Source organism: Chinchilla lanigera, unplaced genomic scaffold, assembly GCF_000276665.1.
Source record: "Chinchilla lanigera isolate Chin_1 unplaced genomic scaffold, ChiLan1.0 scaffold00180, whole genome shotgun sequence".
Lineage (NCBI taxonomy): Eukaryota > Metazoa > Chordata > Mammalia > Rodentia > Chinchillidae > Chinchilla > Chinchilla lanigera.
The window spans coordinates 724,748-745,176 of NW_004955581.1; the positions used below are offsets into that span (position 1 = coordinate 724,748).

General features: G+C 43.8%; 1 protein-coding gene across 1 annotated transcript in view; it reads right to left on the reverse strand.

Annotated features, from left to right (window-relative positions):
- Window positions 1-10,248: 10,248 nt before the first annotated feature.
- LOC102025414 (olfactory receptor 15-like) overlaps window positions 10,249-20,429 on the reverse strand; it is a 17,954-nt gene continuing 7,773 nt past the window's right edge. The window contains exons 2-4 of the mRNA XM_005414267.2: window positions 13,516-13,750; window positions 12,856-13,066; window positions 10,249-11,234 (exon numbers count right to left, since the gene is read on the reverse strand). Coding sequence (XP_005414324.2) covers window positions 10,249-11,234; window positions 12,856-13,066; window positions 13,516-13,750 — 1,432 coding nt within the window. The remainder of the gene's footprint in view (window positions 11,235-12,855; window positions 13,067-13,515; window positions 13,751-20,429) is intronic.

Below are 20,429 nucleotides of genomic sequence, written 5' to 3' on the forward strand. Positions count from 1 at the left end.
TGGATCATATGGAATTTCTACTTTTAGTTTTTACAGAAATCTCCACAGTAATTTCCATAGGGGTTGCACTAGTTTACATTCCTATCAAGAGGCAGTAGTGTCCCTTTTCCCCCATATTCTCACCAGCCTTTGTTATTACTAAAATTTTGATGATAGCCATTGTTTGGAGGTCTTCCCGTGTAGTTTTAATTTTCATTTCTGTGATGGCCAATGATGTTGGACGATTTTTCAGGTATTGATTGGCTACCTGTATTTCTTCTGAGAAACATATATTTATTTTGGTTGCCTAGTTTTTGATTGAGTCTTTTATTTGGGGGAGTCTAATTTTTTTGAGTTCTTTCTATACTCTAGATGTTAACTTTCTGTCTGAGGAATAGTTGGTAAATTTTTCCTATTCTGTAGGCTATCTCTTCACTTTGGTAATTGGTTGATTTTCTGTTCAGAAGCTTTTTTATTTTGCTATGACCCAACTTGTTGATTCTCCATATTATTTCTTGTGCTACTGGGATTCTGCTCAGAGAGTCCTCCATAGGCTTCTCTATTCAAGAGTTGTTCCTGTTTTATCTCCAGTACATTGTTTCTTTTTAAATATTTAGGTCTTTGATCCCTTTTAGTTTTAGTTTAGGGCATGAAAATAATTGTTCTGTATCATTAATAAGTCATGGTAATTATGTTAAAAATGGGAGGATGGAAAGGTAAAGAAAAGAGGAAGGAAGGAAGGAATAATTAAATATCATGTTTCTCATCAGTCTGAAGGTGTATGAGCCACACTCTTCATTTTGTTTACAGAGAGCAGACACATATGAAGGGTTAAGTGGGGGACAGTGGCTGTCAGATGGATTCCCATGCAATTGCTAACCAGACCCAACCTTTCCTAGCTTCTGAGATCAATGAGTTCCAGAGTATTCAGAGTGACAGGAGTGTGGATGACTTTCATGGCTAATTACGTGTGAAGCTACACACTTCCAACTTAGACAACTCCCTTCATCCGAAGAGTGAGAAGCCCTGAAGCTGTGTAGTTTTCTGCTCCATCACCTCTACCCCTTGGTGAAGGTAAAACTGCCTGGCTTGGTTTGAACTCGTTATTTGCCGCAGTGACTTCTGCCCACCGTGATGAGCAGGTACAAGCCCATCTTGAAGAGAGAGTTATCAAATCACAAGACGTCTGCTGCTGAGATTCAGTCCAGTGTCTCAGTATCTCCACCAGCTTCCTTCTCTGCTGACCCTGCAAGGCGAAGTGTAGCATGGGTGTGACAATGGAAGAGGCCACTTTCTCTCTGTGGTCCCGGGTCCCCAGTGCCTGCCAGGTCCAGGTGGCTGGATGTAGAGAAGCCGAGACTCCAGTTTCACATGGAGAGAGGTCAGGGTCCCCAGGGAGCATCTGTGTGACAGCTGTGGGGAAGAAAGAGTGGGGGCCGGAGCAGAGGTCTCAAGGAGGCTGGGTGAGGGAGAAAAGCAAGAGTGAGCTGTCACTAAAAGGTGTCATCTCCATCAAAGTTAGAATCCTCGCCACATAAAATAATTCATTTATCTTACTGTTTTAAATAGTCTTCTGGACTTGAAAATTTGTGAGATTTCTCAGTGACAGTATTATTTTTTGTACTTTATCAATTGCTCTGTATATTAAAATGTTAAATTCCCCTGAAAGTAATATTATCAGCTAAACTTGCTACTGGAAGTATTAAAGTACAAATATTTTCCAGGCTTGGTGACACAGCCCTGTAATCTAAGTTACTCAGGAGGATGAGGCGGGACAGTAACAAATTCAAATCCAGCCTGAGCAACTTAGTGAGAGCATGTGGAAAAATAAAAATATGAAAAAGACTGGGCATGTAACTCACTGTTACAGCACCTCTGGGTTTGAGTCTGAACCCTGTGTGTAACTGAAAACATAAGTATAGCTATGCAAGTACCTCTTTCGCTGTCTTAGAGTCATGCTGTAGACAGGTTTAATTTCATTTTGAGTTTAAAACCATTGGTGCACAAAATGCTTTGTCCCACATTGTCAGACACCACAGAGGCCACCGTTTTTATTCATTTCCTTTTTCATCTTTTTATGTTTGCCTTGACAACTAATTGTGCATCTCTTTAGGGTACAGTGTGACGTTTCATACATTTGTACGTGTGTGTGGATCAACTCAAGGCTCTTTGGTTATCAGTCATTCACAGCTCATCATCTCTTTGATTGAAGAGATACAGATTTTCCCCTTATGGCTGTTTTGGATGACAAAATACAACACTGATAGCTGTCTCCTCTCTCTGTGAGTCCCAAAGTTATTACTGCAGCAGTGCTCCCACCTTCTCTTCGCTGTGACTCGGTTCCTGTTTAGTAATCCGTCCTCATCCCTGGTCAGTGTCTCATGCCAGTCTCTGCTGATCTCATCACGAGCTCTAAGGGCTCAGCCTTTGTACGGTCCTCACATGCAGGAAGCCGTGTGGTCTTCCCTTTGCTCTGTGTGGCTTGTATCACTTATCATTATGATCTCCAGTTTCATGCCTCAAATGATGGAAAGTTGTCTTTTATGTGACTGTATAGTATCCCACTGGGTATTTACCCCATATTTCTTCATCTGTTCATCCAGGAGTGGGCATCTCGTGTAGGTGTGTAGCCTGTTTCTTGTGTACAGTCTGTGTAAACACGGAGTGCCAGTGTCTTTTTAATCTGCCGAGATCACTACCTTTGGATCTGTGGCTTGAGTGGCCCACAAAAGCCCTGCGGCACGTTTATTGGCTGTGGTGCTCTGGGGAGGTGGTGGAATGTTCAGGAGTTGGGTCCAGGCACGGAAGCTGGGTCACTGGTGGGGTGCCCAGGAGTACTTTTCTCTTGCATGCTTCTCATCCACGTTGATTTAACTGCTCCATTTTCTCCAGTGATGTTCTGTCTCACTAAGGTGCCTCCAGACAGGAAGCAGACTATGGATTGAAACCACTGAAGAAATTAGACAAAATGAACATGTTCATCCTTTTAAGTTGTTTTTCTCATGTACTATGTCACAGGCCTGGAAAACTGACCAAAGTGCCATAGACAAATACCCGGTGTTGCTATTCCTAGATCACATGGTAGGTCTGTTTAATTTTGTCAGTAACCCCCATACTGTTCTCCACAGTGGTTGTACTAATTCACACTCCTAAATATAACAACCATAAGTGTTAAATGTGCACACTTTCACATTTTTCCACATCTTTCTATAATTTGCAAGTTTTTGTCTTTTTGTAAATAACCATTCCCTTTGGGTTGAGAATACCGTGTTGTGGTGTTGACTTTCACTTCCTGTTTGGAGGCAGCAGGCTGTCTGACGTCAGAATACATTTCAAATCTCCAGCCACAGTAGAGCTTGATCCTGTCACAGAGCCAGACACACAGACCCATGGAACGGAATGGGGACCCAGAAGTAAGTGGATGCATGTTCATCCAAATGATTTCCCACACAGGGGCTAAGAATGTGTGTGTGTGGGCAAGAACAAAGCATCCTGGGAAAATGCAGCTTCTAAGTGTAAAATACGGGACTGCACCTCTCTCCTTTACCTGTGCAAAACTTCCCGAATGCACGGAAGGCAGAATTGTAAAATGCAGAGCTATAAAACTCTGAGAAGCAGTCAGGGAGGCCCCTTTGACAATGGCCGGAGGCAGGAACGTGATGCACTGGCAGATTGGACACGTGGGGTCACATCACACCCATGGGCTTGCACAGAGCAAAGAAAAGTTCAGCAGAGCAGAGAGACCCCTGACAGAGTGGGAGAAACCAGCTATGTATTCTCCAAAAAGACCAATATGCAGAATGCATAAAACTCCAAAAAGGCTTAAAGCAAAAAAACCAAAAATACCTTGGTCAAAAAATAATGGGCCAATAATGTGAAGAGCATGCCAAAGAAAGAGAAGAATCAGCCAACATACACGTGAAAAAGTTACCATTTCACTTTACTTTGTGTAGCTTTGCACAGAATAATGGCATAACAATGTGCATGTTCAAAGTGTACCATGTGATGTGTAACAGTAGGACACTTGGTAAGATGATCACCGTAATGAAGATCATTACCACATCCGACAGCCCATGTATTGCTTTTCAGTAAGAATACCAAAGATGCAAGTTCTTAGTGAACTTCGGGTACAGAGCACAGCATTACTAATAATTGTCACAGTGGTCCACGTTAGGTCTCCAGTACTTATTCCCTATGCTTAACCAGAAATGAGTGTCCTTTGACACCAGCTCCCCATTCCCACATTTTATGTGTCTGGCAGTGATCACTGTGCCTTTTTCTATGAAAGTGATGTTCAAGATCCCTCCTGTAAGTGACAGCTTGTGGTGTTTGTCACCCTGCTCTGTTTCCTGTGATACAGTCTCCAGGCTCATCAATGCCATTGCCGTTGCGTCTACGGCTGTGCATCAGATGTCTTTCTCCACCTGGCCACAGACCTATGCTGTTTCTACCTTAACTATGGCAAGAAGTATAAGAAAGACATGGGTGTCTGGGTTTCTTTTCTAAACCTTCAGTTAATTTTCTTTTAAAATATGACCAATGGTTTCATACTTCCCAATAGCTATCCTCCATTTTGCTGCTTATTTACTCTTTGGGTTTCTCACACACACAAAAAATGCAATATTTAAACTTGCACGTCTGATTTATTTCACTTAATATTATGGTCTCAAGATGCATCCATTTACCTAAAAATGCCTCAAGGTGATCCTCCTTTACGGCACAGTAGTACTGCATTGCTCATAAAGACCACATTTTCTTTATCCATTCATCTTTGATGGGCTTGTGAGCTGTTTTCAAGATTTAGCTGTTATAAATTGTGCTGCTAGTCCAACATGGGAAGAGGAACAAAGGAAAGGAAAAGAATTTTTTAAAAAGAGAGAATGGAAGGAAAAAATGGAAACAGAGCTTTGCAAATGGGGAGAGGAAGAACTGTAGAAGGGAGGGGAGGGGAATGGGACAAAAAGAGTTAAGATATAACTCCTCATGAGTATGATCACTACGTATGTCAAACTTGTGCTAATGAAAAATAAAAGGTAAGACCCGTGGTGGGACTGGAGTGTTTTAGGTTAGTTCTATTTTGAAGTTTTGAGGGATCTCTACAGTGTTTTCCTAGTGGTTCCACAAATTTGCTTTCTTTTCAGTAGTTTTTAAGGACTCCTTTTCCTGCACATTGCAACTATTATTATCTTTTTAAAGTAATAATCATTCCAACAATTATAAGATGGTGTTTGTTATGTCTTTGAATTGCTTTTTCCTGATGATTAATAATGAGTGTTTATTCATATGCCTGTCCATTTAAGTGTTTATATTTGAAAATATCCAGTTTTTGAACTCACGATTGAGTCAGAATTTTCTCTTCTGTTGGCTTCTCTGTGTCTCTTTTATAATCTGCATATTACACTATTATCAAAGACTAGAATGCAAAAAATCTTCTTTTGTGTAAATCACCTCTCCAGTGTTGATGACTTCCTTGGCTGATTAGACACACTTTAGTTTGATGTGATCTTCTGTGTATGTTTATCAGTTCTTCAGTCTTAAATGAAATGACTTTGGGAAGTCCCAAGGGCTGCATGAGAATTAGCACAGAGAAATCAGAAGACCCTGGCTCAGGGATACTGTAGAAGGCGCCCTCCAGCTCCCCCTGCGGCCTTTCCTCACATGCCTGTCTGAGAGCCAGGGGCGATCTCCAGTTTTCTTTCTCATCCCCTTCTCTGGTTGCTTGTGATAAATCTCATTCCTTTCATCCATGCCATACATGGCTAGGAGGATTTCCTTTATGGGACAAAAGTCCCCATCAAATACAGGATATTTAAAAGCATCATTTATCCCAGAGTGCTCTGAAAGAGCAAAGAGAGCACAGGTAGGAGAAGCTGAAGGCAGCGTCACCTGATTCCCTCAGGACAAGTACGATGGGCTCGGAACACCTCCCTCCCATCCTTTGGTGTCTGTGAATCTGCCGTGCTTGTCTTCCTTCTAGTTCTCTTCTCCACCTAGGATCGAATTCCATAATTGAGAAAGGTATGGAAAGGAGCACTTTTTCAGATTTATTTAATGAAGAATACTGATGACTTTAGATCAAATGCAAATCTTATGCACCTGGTTAATTTGAAAATTGCTTCTGAATATAGCCATAAATTCAATTGGAGAGTCTTCCAAAACCTGAATGTACCGAACATTCAGCTCCAGAATTTGATGAAAATATACTTAAACCCAGTATGTGTAACAGATACTTTAAAAATATCTAAATGAATTCTTCCAGCTAAGTGAGCCTTTTTACTCTTTTAATTTTGTCTTCCTGTTTCACTCAGTCACCAGTCTCTGGAGATTGTAATCTACAGGTGCAAGGGCTTCAGAGTCCTCATGGGAGAGACAATATTCTGTAGTTTTTGGTCTGTGTTTAATTTATTTCACTTGGTACAGTTTTCTCGGATTCCACCCCAGTTGTTGCAAGTGAAAAAATCTTTGTTTAAAGGATCATTAGTGTTCTGTGTATACAAAGTGCATTTTCTTTACCCATTTGTTCATTCTGCATAGTTTTACTCCATATTTTGGCTGTTGTGAACAGTGTTATGGGGACTATTTGTGTGCAGAGACTCTGACACAGTGAGTCTAAATCTTTCCACACTGGGCACACAGCACATGGGTACATTTTCTGGACCATCCCTGGGTGGCAGTTTAGGTTGACATGACAAATCTATTCCAGCATTCCCATTTCCCCAAACCTCTGAATTCCCTCGTGAGGAGTAGACCATGGAATATCAGGCTTCTCAAACTCATTCACAGTGGGCTATCTTTTGATCCATACTTCTGCCAAGATGCCAAATAAACCATTAACAGCTTCCTCTACTCCATGAGCTGCAACATTCAATTCAAAATCTCTGGTTAATGCACCCACATAGGCAAATATCCTGATTCAGGTGTATGTTTGTGCCACCATGATCCCACACCCATAAAATCCATTCGCTCACTTGTTCATCAGGCCTCTGTTCATAAGACTTAGAAAAATCAAGAAGTTCTTTGGGATAATAACAGAGCTCCTCATGGGTCGCACTGTGTACCTCACTCTTAGGAGCTTTCTACAATTTGAGCCTGGTAGGAGGCTTAAGGACAGAAGTTGGTGGTGAGGGTGTGTCTTGAGAAGTGTCAGCATTATCATGCTCAGTCAACACAAGATTAGTTCCCCAGGTGTAGGAGAGGCCAGTAGCCCAGGGGGTGGGGTGGGGAGGCATCCATCACTGTGGGTGGGGAAATCTCTTCCTTTGGCAAAATAATCTTATTAGAGTCTAGGAGCTCGACACCTTCAACCTCATCAGGATCCTCCCAAACATTTCCATTTCAGCTTACAGGATCTGATTCTTTTCTGATCATCATCCTCACCTTTACTTCAGATGCCCTTCCAGGCTAAGCATTAAACTTATGTTGTAGGTCAGCCAGTGGGATTATGAGGGACCTTGTTAGGGCTTCTGCAACCTCAGCCTTGGTGTTAAAGGAGAGGAGATATTCTTTCAGGACGCACTTACAAACTTCTAAGTTTTTGTGTGTGTCCAGAGTTGGGAATTTGGGTCTTTGAGCTCCTTATTCTCCTTTATTAATTTGTCCTCATACTTAGAAGACTTTAGATTTCCTATGGCTGTTTTGAGCTCTTTGGTTTCTTTTCCTTCATTAATTTGTCCAGAGATGCTAAAACCAACCAGTCAACATCATTATGTTTTCCATTCAGCAAAAATACTCAAAACAGTGTGAGTTCGATTCCTGGTACAAAAAACAAAAACAAAACAAAACAAAGCAAGCTCAAAACATTCATGTGTGGAGTTGCTAAATTTCTTACATCTCACAAGTGGTGAGTTATGGTAATCTAATGGATCTACACTGTGTATTTGCTTTAAACAGTTCATGCCTAGGAGCATTCCCTGCAGTAATAGAAGGAGAGACCATGGCATCTTTAGGTCTCATCAAATTAGAGAGCTGACTCCAAGAACTACCAAAGTCATTAAAGAATTTCATCTGTATGATTCTATTTCTCTAGAGCCACTCTTGGTAGCAAAATCTGTATCAGTCAGTCTTACTAGAGAAACAGATGTAACAAAGATTTACAAATATATAAGAATTTACAAGACTGGCTTACAATGGTCAGCCAGAGTCAGGTGTGGAAGAGTGCAGAGGGTTTATCTGTATGCTGTCAAAGGCCTGGAGCTCAGTGTAGTGTCCGTGGGAATCCACATCAGGAGGCCGAAGGGTCTCCGATGGAAGGCTGAATGAAGGATCCATGCCAGAAGGCTGAAGGCCAGGGCTGGAGGCTGAAGAGTCTGCACCAGAAACCAGGAGATGACGTCCAAGGTGAAAGTGAAGACTGGAGCTCCTCCAAAGAAACAGAAGTCATCCTTCCTTCTTTGTCTCCGGTTTATACCAATCTGGTGATAATGCCCCCTGGAGTGGGTCTTCCACTCCCAGAACTACACTGATCCAACAGTTGGGTGTTACTTACCCAAGGAGACACAGTGAGTTAACTCTCACAGTAGCTATTTTCTTCAGTATTTTTAAACATATGAGGCTGTTGTACATTGCTACCAGCTTTTTACATGTGTGTTGAGACGCTCATGTGAGTTTTGTCCTTGATTCTGTTTGTGAGGTGGATTAGATTTATTGATCAACATGTATATTTTGAAACACCCTTGTACCTCTGGGATGAAGCCTACTTGGTGGTATGTACAATCTCTGTTAGATGATTGACTGCATTCAGTTTGCCAGTATCTTGTGGAAGATTTTTGTATCTCTAGTCACTAAAGAAATGGGTCTATAATTCTCCTCTTTGGTTGAATCCTTATCTGGTTTTGGAATCAGGGTAATGGTACCCTCCAGGAACGACTGTGAATACTCCTTATCTTTCAATTTCATTAAATATTTTGAGGAATATTGGGGTTAGAACTTCCGTGAAGTTTTTTTTTTTTTATTTTAAAGAATAAAAGAAGGATAACATAATAATAGGGGGGACTTAGCAAATTACAGACAAAATGGTAGGAAATTATCAATGGTTACCATTTTACATATTATTGTCTACAAAATAGTTTCTCAGGAAAACAAATAGACAAATAATAGTGAGTTACAGACAAAAGAGGTAGGAGATTATCAAGAGTTGTTGTACTATACTTTGGTATCTTCAAAGTGGCTTCTAAAGAAAATAAATAGAGCTATACATGAGTGACCTATTGAAAAATCATTAACTATTCTCAATGGTTGTTGTAGGAAACACATAATAATAAACATACATCCATTTATGAAATAGGATAGGAACATTACAAACTTTACACAGTTATGGATAGATTAGTAGGAAAATATCAATGGCTGCTGTAATACATGGTGGTATCTTCAGAGTGGTTTCTCAGGTAGACAGAGATATGTAAGAGGGACCTATTAACTAGTTACAGCCTAAGGGTTGTCAAAAATAGCATATTACCTCCTCACCAGTGAATTCCGTGAAGTTTTGATGAATTCAGCAGTAGACCCATCTGGGCCTGGTCTTTTTTTGATAGGTTATTACTGTTTCAATTTTACTGATGTAATTTTATTCTGAAATTTGGTTAATTTTATTGCTTTAATTTTATTGGATCTTTGAGGGATTTTAAATCTCCCTGGTTCAATGTTAGTAATTTGCATGTATCTAGGTATCTATCCATTTTTTCTGAATTCTTCAATTTTATTGGTGTACACATTTGTGAAGTAGATATTAATGATGGGATTGGGGGGGGGCAGTGTCCATTGTGATTTCACCTTTTTCATTTCTAATTGCATCAACTGGGTCTTTGCTTTTCTTGGTTAGATTGCCTAACGGTTTGTCTAGTTCTGTTTTTGTTTGTTTGTTTTTGAAGAACCAACTCTTTAATTCATTAATTCTTTTTTAATTTTTTGCCCCACTATCATTGATTTCTGCTCTGGTCTCTGTATTTTCCATTCTTGTACTAGATTTGGGTTTGGATTGTTTTTCTAGAACCTTGAGGTGCATAATTATTTTATTTACCTGGGCTCACTGATTTTGTGATGTATGAACTCTGCTGCACATTCTGTCTATAGAGACCAGGCAAATATGGAGGGTTCAGTAAGGACCATGGCTGTCTATAAGATGAAAATGATAGAACATTCTGGTCCAAAGAGTTTTTATAGTCATGGAGGTGGTTGACGTGGAGAACTGGGAACTCTTCCTCAAAACTCGTGAAAGTTCTTCTGGAAAAGCAGGCGTAATATGTTGGCCCATTGACAAGTGCATGTGATTGCTCAGAAGACAGGCGGAGGTCTTCTGGCCTTTAAAGACTTCAGCCAGCCCTGGGATTGCAGCATCCTCTTCCACGCTGTCTTCACGTCCTTGTTTCTCAGAGTGTAGATGAGTGGGTTGAGCAGTGGGGTGATAGCACAGTAGAAAAAGGATATGAACTTGGCCTGGGAACTCTTGACTGAAGGCTGGAAGTACAAGTAGGTACCTGGCCCAAAGTACAGGGTGACCACCAGCAAGTGGGAACTGCAGGTGCTGAGCGCATTGTGCCTGCCTTCTGCAGAAGGTAGCTTCAGGACAGCCCTAGTGATTAAGGTGTAGGAGACGAGCACCAGCAGTACAGGCACCACTGCAAATGGGATGGTCATCAAGGTGAGGGCCAGGTCATTGGCAGTGGTGTCCCCGCAGGCCAGCTTGATGAGCACAGGCACCTCGCAGAAGAAGTGGTCCAGGATGTGGTGCCCACAGAGGGGGAGCTGGAGGGTGAGTGTGACTTGGAGCAGAGCATTCACCAGGCCACTGGACCAGGAGGCAGCTGCCATCTGCACACACACCCAGGGACGCATGATGAGAGTGTACCTGAGGGGCCGGCAGATGGCCACGTAGCGATCAATGGCCATCACGGCCAGTAGAATGCACTCTGTGCAAGCTGTCCAGGTGAACATATAGACCTGTGTGATGCAGCCCCAGGCAGCAATTGTCTTTTGTGTTCCCCACAGGTTGGCCAGCAGCTGGGGCACAATGGTGCATGTGAGACTGAGGTCCAGCAGAGAGAGGTTGTCGAGGAAGAAGTACATGGGCGTGTGGAGTCTGGGGTCCAGCAGGGAGAGGAGGAGGATGGAGCTGTTCCCCATCAGGGTGAGGATGTAGGAGACCAGGACCACTGCAGAGAGGGGCACCTCCAGCCACGGAAACTCCGAGAAGCCCAGCAGGACAAAAGTGCTGGGAAAACTTGTATTTTTTCTTTCCATGGCATCAACCTTTAATATACCTGGAAGGAAAGGGACAGGTTTTGAGGATAAATACCTGTTTTGCTTTGTTTTTCCTCACTTGTATCATTAGTGTTTCCTTTTTATATAGTAGATTCATTTGAATCTGTGAACTATTTCTGCCAGGAAGTGAACATCAAATGGAGATTATTTTAGGCAATCCTCTCTCCTTATCTTTTCTCTATGTTTTTCTTATGATAAGATACACAATACATAAATTTTTTTACCTTACCAGTGCAGTTACCTTATTACCTTACCAGCTTAGTTCTGTGCAGTTAAGTCCATTGATAATGTTGTACAGTCATCACCACCTTCCTTTTTCTGAATTTTCACCTTGCAAACTCAACTTGTATCTATTAAATATCTCCTTACCCCAGCCCACCATGGAAAACCCATTCTACTCTGTGTCAATGTGATTTTCATTACACTAAAGTAGAATCACACAATTTTCACTATATGGTGAGTGACTCATTTCCCTTAGATCATATCCTAAAATTTCATCTACACTGACAAATACATTAAATTTTTCTTTTAAGGCTCATACTATACATATATTGAAATATGTTTACACATTCATCTCTCAGTCTATGCACGTATTTTTTCCATGGTTTTGCTATTTTAATTAATGGTGCTGTGCATATCAGTATCCAATACATCTTGAGACCCTGCTTTCCATTTCTTTGGGGGTAGACTCAGAAGTGACATTTCCACATCCTAAGGTGACCCTAGGGTAATGCTGTGGTGGACAGCTGTGCCCCTCTGCCCAGCGGCGGCGCTGTTGTCCTCCCTCCTGCAGCAGTGCACAGGCACTCGAGGGGTTAGCATGCTGGACAGCTCCGTTATTCCTGCTGTGTTTGATATTCGCTGTCCTCATGGGCATGAAGTTGCCTATGTGTTTCCTGGGTTTTGTGCACTGTAGCTTTGGCAGTAGTTTTTTATGGAGCCCAAGCAGATGAAGACATCCTCACTATGCTGTCTCTTCCTTACTCACTTTCTGTCCTTTTGATCTCATCTTTACAGAAGTCTGCACTATGAAACACAAAGTTCCATAAGAGCAACTATTGTCCTGCATGGCACATTTTAAAGAACAATTTATATGTCATACACGGGAGGAATATGCACAAACTAGGTTCAGAAACAAATACCAGAGTTTGAAACATAATGTCTGAAGACTGAATAAAATGAGCCGATGTTTTATAGAATGTTATGAGCAATACTTTTCTTTAATATTGAGAAAAATATTGCAAATAGAGACACGGTATTATGACCAACTCCAATCAACTGTATCAAGTAAAGGGATCTCTAGCACAGTGTCTGGAGGCCATGCATGAGGAAAGAGCACCCTGTGTTGTCACACATGGCCAATTATTTAGATTCAGCTATTACAGATCCAGACTTTGAATCCACTTGCAGGTGCATAGTCGTCAGCATTCTGGAGAATCAGAAAAATATCGCCCCCCTACGCGGGGCAAATATCATCCAAAGTTTCACAGAGAGAGAGAAGAGGCACTGGGGAAGTAGTGCCCAGGTTGATGATACATGAGGGGAGAAACAGGAGAACAGAGCTGAGTACAAGGGAAGCATCTTACGGCAGTGTGGTCCTCAGAGTCAAAGGCAGGTTACTTCTAACCAAACAGGAAGAGTAGCCTCCTTTGGAGAGTGAGGTTTGGAGGTCGGGGATGGGCACTGTGTTTCCTGGTGGCCGTCTGGTGTGGGCGCTGGGCTCTCTAGGTGCAGGGTTTGCACCTAGAGCAATCCTCACTGGATCTGCATCTGTCGGTCTGACACTGTGACCCTTGAGGATGTCCCCACCCTGACTCTCAGCCTTCTTGCTCTACAATGCAGGAAATCACACTCACTGTTGGGCCCTGGAGAAGGCTCCGTGGACTAACAAAATATATCAGAAGAGAAGGCACCTGGAAACTTGCGATTTCCGCATTCTAAAATGGATTGCTTTATAAATAATAGGCAAACTAACAAAAAAAACCCCACGATGACACACGATGGGATGGTTCTGATAATCACACAAGAAACAGTGTGGCAGGAGAGAAGTTTTGTGGACAGGGTTCAACTCCTGTGTCCACAGCAGCAAGGTCAAGGGGCCTGTGGCACCCTGTCAGCTTTGAATGGAGACTCCCTGTCCTCCTCTCCAGACCAAGGGTGATCACAGCTCACACGCAATTTGCACTTGGTTAGTGGGGTAAAGAACGCACACCTGTGTAGTGAATGCAGAGGAACCTGGAGCAGACACCTTGGGCCATCACCAGAGAGAGCTGAGGTCACCAGGACAGAGCCAGGGGCCCCTGAGGCCAGGGCCTGATGCTCCCCACCACCTCCCTCAGGATGCGCCAATCTGCAGGGACAGAGCTGCAGGGACGGCGCGTCCAGGCTGTGCTGTGTCAGAGAGGACACTGCGGGAGGATCCTGCTCCACAGGCATCTGCTCCTCAGGGGAGTGGGGACTTGGATCTGGAAACAAGCCTGTGGAGAGATTCTGAAGGCTTTCTCTGACCACACTCCTGGACAAATAGAGCAAAAGGGAAATCAGGAGAAAGCCGTGCCCTGGCTTTCTTAATAGAAACACTGTGAAGATTATGAAAATCTAAAGAAACTATTGGTTCTGTGCTATCAAATTATGTCTGGCTTCTGGTGTTTCTTTGTGCTTGTTTGTTTAGACAGCACTTGACAATCTGATTTTAAAAGGGTGCACTAGGATGTGCAGATGGGATTGGGTTGGAGTCTAGAGATTGGGACCCAGCAGCTCCTGGGGGACCTGGAGTGGTTGCAGACACCATGGACTCACCCTGTTCCTCACATGAGCACACACTGGGAGGAGAGGGAAATATGCTCCATAACATTTTCAGTGAAAAGGGACATAAAATATGTGGAGGGTGAGTTTTGCTTAAATAAATGTTACATGATTTCATATGTATTTATTTATTTTAAATTGAAAGTTGTGTTTGTGTACCACGAGGAGCATGATTGTTAACTGTAATATGCATTACCCACAGCACAATCTTTTTATGGTGATAACACTTAATCCACTCTCTCAGTGTTTTCCAAGAATCCCAATGGAACTCTGACTTTCCCTCCTCTCTGGCTGTGTGTCGGTGTCCTTTGTCCACCACCTCTCAGCCCCATCCCTGCACACCTGCCCACTTCCGCTCACCTCTGTCCTCTCTACCTCAGTCAGATCAGCCCTTGCAGATTCCGAATGCGAGTGAGGCCAGGTGCAGTTGTCTCCACTCACCATTGTCAGAATGGCTGATGTAGCAAAGAAAAGCCAGCAGATGCGGGCAGGGATGTGGGCAAGGGCACCAGGCACACATCGGTGGATGGGCATTAGTGCAGCCACTGCAGAGAACAGCACAAACACTCCTGCACAGGCCTTGTCTGTGCAAAATGCCGTTGGCAGTATTTGCTTTGGTCAGGGCCCCACTTTCAGGAAGAAAATCTACTCATGCAATTCAGGAATGAGTGAAATATTCCACCGCCCCCTGTCACACAGTGTCAGACTTGCGATCACTGCATGGTCCTGTGTCCAGAGGCGCCCACCCCTGTGCGTTCCTCATGCTCCCCTCCCTCAGGGACTTGAGAAACTGGAACGCTCATCTTCAAGCCACGGGGACCCTGCAGACCCCGCCTCACGACCAGGCCCACCTCGGAGGGGACTGTGCCTTGTCCCAGGCTTCCTCTCCCCGACCTCATCCTCTCTGCTTGCTGTCAGCTGCAGCCTGATGCCTGTACCTCGGCTTCTCCCTCTGCCTCCCACTGACCTGGAGGATGGGCTCCCAGACCCCTGCGCAGCGTGGGCGCCTCTGTGACCCCTCCCACGGCCTCTTGGATCTGCCTCTGAGCGTGACTGTGAGTTCTGACTCCACTGCGGTCTCTCTCACCCTCTTCTTTTTGTGAGAGCTTTGGGAGTTTGGTGTGTTTTTGAGACTGACAAAATTTTATTAGTGCTGGGGATGTATTTCAGGGCTAGAACATTTGCCCAGCCCATGAAAGGCCCTGGGGTTAATGGTCAACGTAGCAAAATAATTAAGCAAATAAAATAACTTAAGACTCGGTTTTACATTTGTTATGATTGTTAAACTTTTACCTATTCATGGGCCGCTGTGCTTATTGTGCTGTGCGATGGTCGGAGGAAACCCCAGCTTTTCCTTCTGGCAGACTTGACGTTCGTCTTCCCCACAAGTGCGTGCACCTGCAGCGGTTGTTTGACACTTGTGTAAATGAGCGAACCAGTCTGGGGAGCTCACGGGGGCCACTCACTCCTTCCGAAGCCTCAGCCCAGCTCCCCCAGGGCCGCTCCGCCCGCGTCCTCAGAGCTCGCTCACACTGGGAGCCGCCTGGCTGGCCCACACTGCTGTCTTCCTGCTGTCACAGGGACTCGTTTTTCCTTGTCCCGAGTTCTGCTCCCTGCTCTCATTTCACTGAAGTTTCACCTGAAGCCTTTGGCTGCTGGCATCGTGTTAGATACCGAGGGTCAGAGGCTCTGTTTTGTCTCCCTGCTGACTTTCTCCACTCTCTGGGGCAGGACTGCTCCCCATGGGGGCTCAGCATGTGCCGGTGTGATGGCTCCCGTGCGGCCACTTCGCGTGGTGTTGCTGTCACTTCTTTGCCAGCAACTTCTAGAAATGCTCACCTCTCCCCCGTCTCAGGCTTTTCTTGGATCTGAACTCTACTGTGATGCGGGAAAGGAGATGCGATCCGGTTGAAGAGGATTCCCTCCTCAAGTGGCCATTCTGGTTCCCATGGTTTTCCTCCAGCTGCCTAGAATAACCCCTGGTGGGCTAAGTGGGAGAACCTCCCTCCCCACCCCTTGTGGGACTCGCTGCAGGAGAAAGCAGCTTGGCCCTCACACTCTTGGGTACCTGGGTCTCCCCTCGCTCACCTGGAGACCGAGGAGGCAAAGCTGCAGGGCTGAGGAGCCGGCCCTGGAAAGTTGGGTCCAGGGTCAGGGACGCAGCTTCCTTCAGGGCCTCAGGTTCAACCCACAGAGAGATGCAGCTCCTGAGCCCAGCCAGGAGTGGGGGTTTGTTGAGTTGTGGCCTCCTGAGATTCCTGGACGGGGTGCTCTGAGACCTGGGCTGCTCTGGGTATGTAATTAGCTCAGCTGGGGTTGTGGAAAGGAGCGGTCCAGAGGGATTCATGCTTCTTCTCATTTGCTGTCTTTGAAATCATCTTACTCGGGGGTGCATGCCTGAGCAGTTGAAGGCCAGACTGTGATGAAGTAAAGTTGTCTTCGCAGGACTGACAGGGCCTCCAGATGCACAGGGCACTGTCCTCATGGCTCCCTGGCAAAGGTTGTGCCCAGCGTCAGCCTGGTGCCACCCACAGGCGAATTCTCTTCAAATCTTTTACGGTTTCCCCTGCAAGTTTTAACGAGGCCCATCCTTTCTTAGCTTTTGAGATCAGATGAGTTCCAGTGTATTGAGTGATGTGAGCAAAGGGAGATTTCATGGCTAATTACATGTGAAGCCATACACTTCCAACTCAGACAAGTCACATCAGCAGAATGTTGAGACTCTGCAGCTGCATAGATGTTTACTGTGTAGTCCACGGCATCTTTATGACGTGTTGTGCTTTGCAATATTTTTCTTGAAATGCACTTGTCCCACATTGCAAAACGCTCACATTGTTCCAGATTCCAATGCTGCCATCCTGTCTGCTCCTGGGTCAGCTGGGGATAGCACTACCTGGCTTGGTTTCCCACTGGTCACTGACCACAGTTACTTTTCCTTAGAGGGGAGCTGAGCTGGTCAGGCCAAGCACGAGAGACTCGTCACAAGGCGTCCAGAGCTGAGGCTCAGCCCTGGCAGGTGATATCTCCACCAGCCTCCTTCCAGGCTCACCCTTTTCACCAGTGGTAACACAGAAGTGACCATAGAGGAGGCCACAGGCCCCCGTCACTGGCCCAGCATCCTCTGGAGCAGGACAGGCAGTCAGGGTAGAGAAGCTGAGACTCCAGTTTCACATGGAGCATCAGCGACAGCTGTGACACCTGGGGAGGAGCTGGGCCAAGGGCAAAGGACACGGGGAAGGTGGCCGAGGGAGAGGAGAGATAAGGGCGCCAGGGATGAATGGTGTCAGCTCCACTGGAGACGGACTCCTTGTGGCAGCAGCAAGAGGAACAACTTCCTTTACCTCCCCTATTTTCAACTGCTTGCTCTTTTGCTAATCATCCTTGTTTTTAGGCTGTCTGAGGGCCAATGTTTATCTTTTGCAGAATCACCTGTATTCTGTATCTTTAAGTCAAAATGACCACGAAAGGGAAAGTTTTGAATTAATTCAGGACATTAAGGCAGACACAAGAGCACTAGTAATGACTCTCAGGAAAAAGGACTCCAGAGCTGCTTCAGGAAGTGTGGGAAGCCAAGAATGGCGGGAAGTGTGTGCTCATAGTCGGGGAGGGATTTGAAGGCCATTCACAGCCCAGGTTGGCCTTGAACTGATGGAGACTCTCCTGCTTCAGCCTGCAGAGTGCTGGGATTACAGGTGTGCACCACGCCTGGCTGTGTCTTTTCCTGTAATATGTTTTTTAAAAATTAAACACTCACTGTAGTTTTTCATCTCACTGTATGCTCTGAAGTTTTTCCAGAGCAAGTTTTGTTTGTGGCTGGTGAAGTTGTTGCTTTGGTGGCAGTGGTGTGGGGTCTATGGCAAGATCCTCCTCCCGTGTCCCCGTACTGAAGCTGCTCAGTTTTCTCCCAGCTCCTTGTTTGAGGACAAGAGTCACAGTCATCACTTCCTGAAGGTGGGAGCCCGCTACAGGGCTCATTTTGGCCTAAACACATCACCCAAGACCCCACCTCTGCAGTCACTTTCTACGGTGCCCTGAGGGTGAAGGTGTCAACGCACAAATTTGAGGGAGACGGACTCATCTCGTAAGGAGGTAGTGTCACATGTCGATGAAGAAGAATGCTTGCCTTTCAGGAACCTTGCTGCCCTCATTATTGTTTGTGGAATGCATGTTATTCCCAGGGTAATACTGTGGCTTTATTTCTCTTCCTTTAAAGCTTTGACCCATTTTTTAATTTTTTATTTTTTATTTATTTATTTATTTATTTTTTGGTTTTTTCTCTGGTACCGGGAACCGAACTCACGACCTTGCGCTTGCCAGGCAGGCGCTTTTGCCGCTGAGCTAAATCCCCAGCCCCTGACCCATTTTTTTATTAGTACAAGTTCAGAGCACATGATGTCTGCACTCCTGTTGGGGAGGGGTGCGTGCACTGAGCACATCTGGATTCTCCTTCCTCCCCTCCTCTCCCCTGCCCTCCCCTGCCCTCCCCCTCCCTCATCTCCAGGTCCCCTTTCTCCATGGTTACCACTACTACTACTTTGGTGGGTGTTTACACATGTGAAGACTACGTCCACGTAAGCAACCGGCACGTCAGTTTGTCTTCAGTATCTTTCCGTCTTCTACCCCTCTTCACCTGCCATCAGTCTCTCGACCCCTTCCCATTTGCAAAACATCCACCGTCTCCTTGCTTCCTTTTGTCAAGCTTTTAGTTTGCTTTTTATTTGCATTTTGCTTTACTCAAATGAGAGAAACCACACAGCGTTTAAGTTTGAGTGTTGGATTTACTTCACTTAGCATTACATTTTCACCTAACATCCATTTTCCTACAAATGTCTCAAGCTTATCCTTCTTTAGAGCTTAGTAGCATTTCACTATGTTTTGATACCACATTTTCTTTATCCGTTCATCTGTTGGTGGACATACAGGCTGCTTCCAAGATCTAGCTATTGTGAAGTTTGCTGCTCTAAGCGTGGGTGTGCATGTATCCCTGTAATATGATGGTTTTAGGTCTTTTGGGAAGATACGTATCTTTTGGGAGATAGCAGAGTCAAGTGGAATTTCTAATTGTAGTTTTCTGAGAAATCTCCATACATATTTCCATAGCGGTAGTACTAGTTTGCATTCCCACCAACAATGTAGAAGGGATCCTTTTTTATGGCAGCCTCGCCAGCATTTATTATTATTTGATTTTTGATGATAGCTATTCTTTCTGGTGTAAGAGGAAATCTTACTGCGGTTTTAATTTGCCTTTCTCTAATGGCAAGAGATGTTGAATATTCCTTCATATGTTTAGTGATCATTTATACTTCAGAGACATGTCTATTAATTTCATTTGCCCATTTTTGATTGTGTTTTTTATTTGGGAGTCTAATTTGTCATATTTTTTATAGATTCTAGATATTAGTCCTCTGTTAGAGGAATAGCTTGCAAACGTTTTTTTCCCATTTTGTAGGCTGTGTCTTCACTCTGTTGACTGTTTCTTTTGCGGCAAAGAAGCTTTGAACTTGATAGGATCCCATTTGTAGATTCTTGCTGCTGTTTCTTATGCAGTTCAAGCTCTGTTTAGAAAGTTCTTGCCTACACCCATAACTTCAAGAGTTTTACCTGTTTTACTTTCAGCAGGTTCAGTATTTGTGTTTTAATATTTAGAACTTTGATCCATTTTCATTTTAGTTTAGTACATGGTGAGATATAAGGGCTCAGGTTCAATCTTTCGTGACCATTTAAATATTATTATTAAGATATAAGATAATAGGTTGGCTTTGCTTTTCCAAATGACACACCATTTATAAAGCATCATTTATTTAACATTTCCTGATAACTTTCATTGCTCTGATGCCTGATTTATCTTATATTAATATAGCTACTCTTCTTTCTTTTGACTTATGTTTGTGTTATATCTTGTATAATTTACACTTGCATTATATATAACTTTTGACTATACTTAGATACATATTATGCATTGAAAAATTTATAGATACATATCTTATATATGTATATATCCATGTATATCCTTTGTCTCAGTTTTGCTGTAGTATATTTGAAGTGAGCTTCTTTGAGGCAGCGTATAGCTGAGTGAGATTGCGTTTCTTAAACTGTTTACTTTGAGATAATTTTACAGAAAAGTGGCCAGAGTAATAAAAAAATTCCTATTTAACTTTCACCCTGATTCTCTAATTTTAATATTATACTGCATTTCTGCTATTCTTTATTTTTTCCCTACCCATAAGCATAATTTTAAAAAACAATTTGCTATTAAGATGAAGAAATTTTGCCTCACTAGTCCTTAATACTTTGGTATGTTTTCCCTAAAAAAGAATAATGTATATATAGCCTTATGATTAAAAAAACTTACATCTGTCAAGCAGCATGAAATTAATATTTTTTGTAGT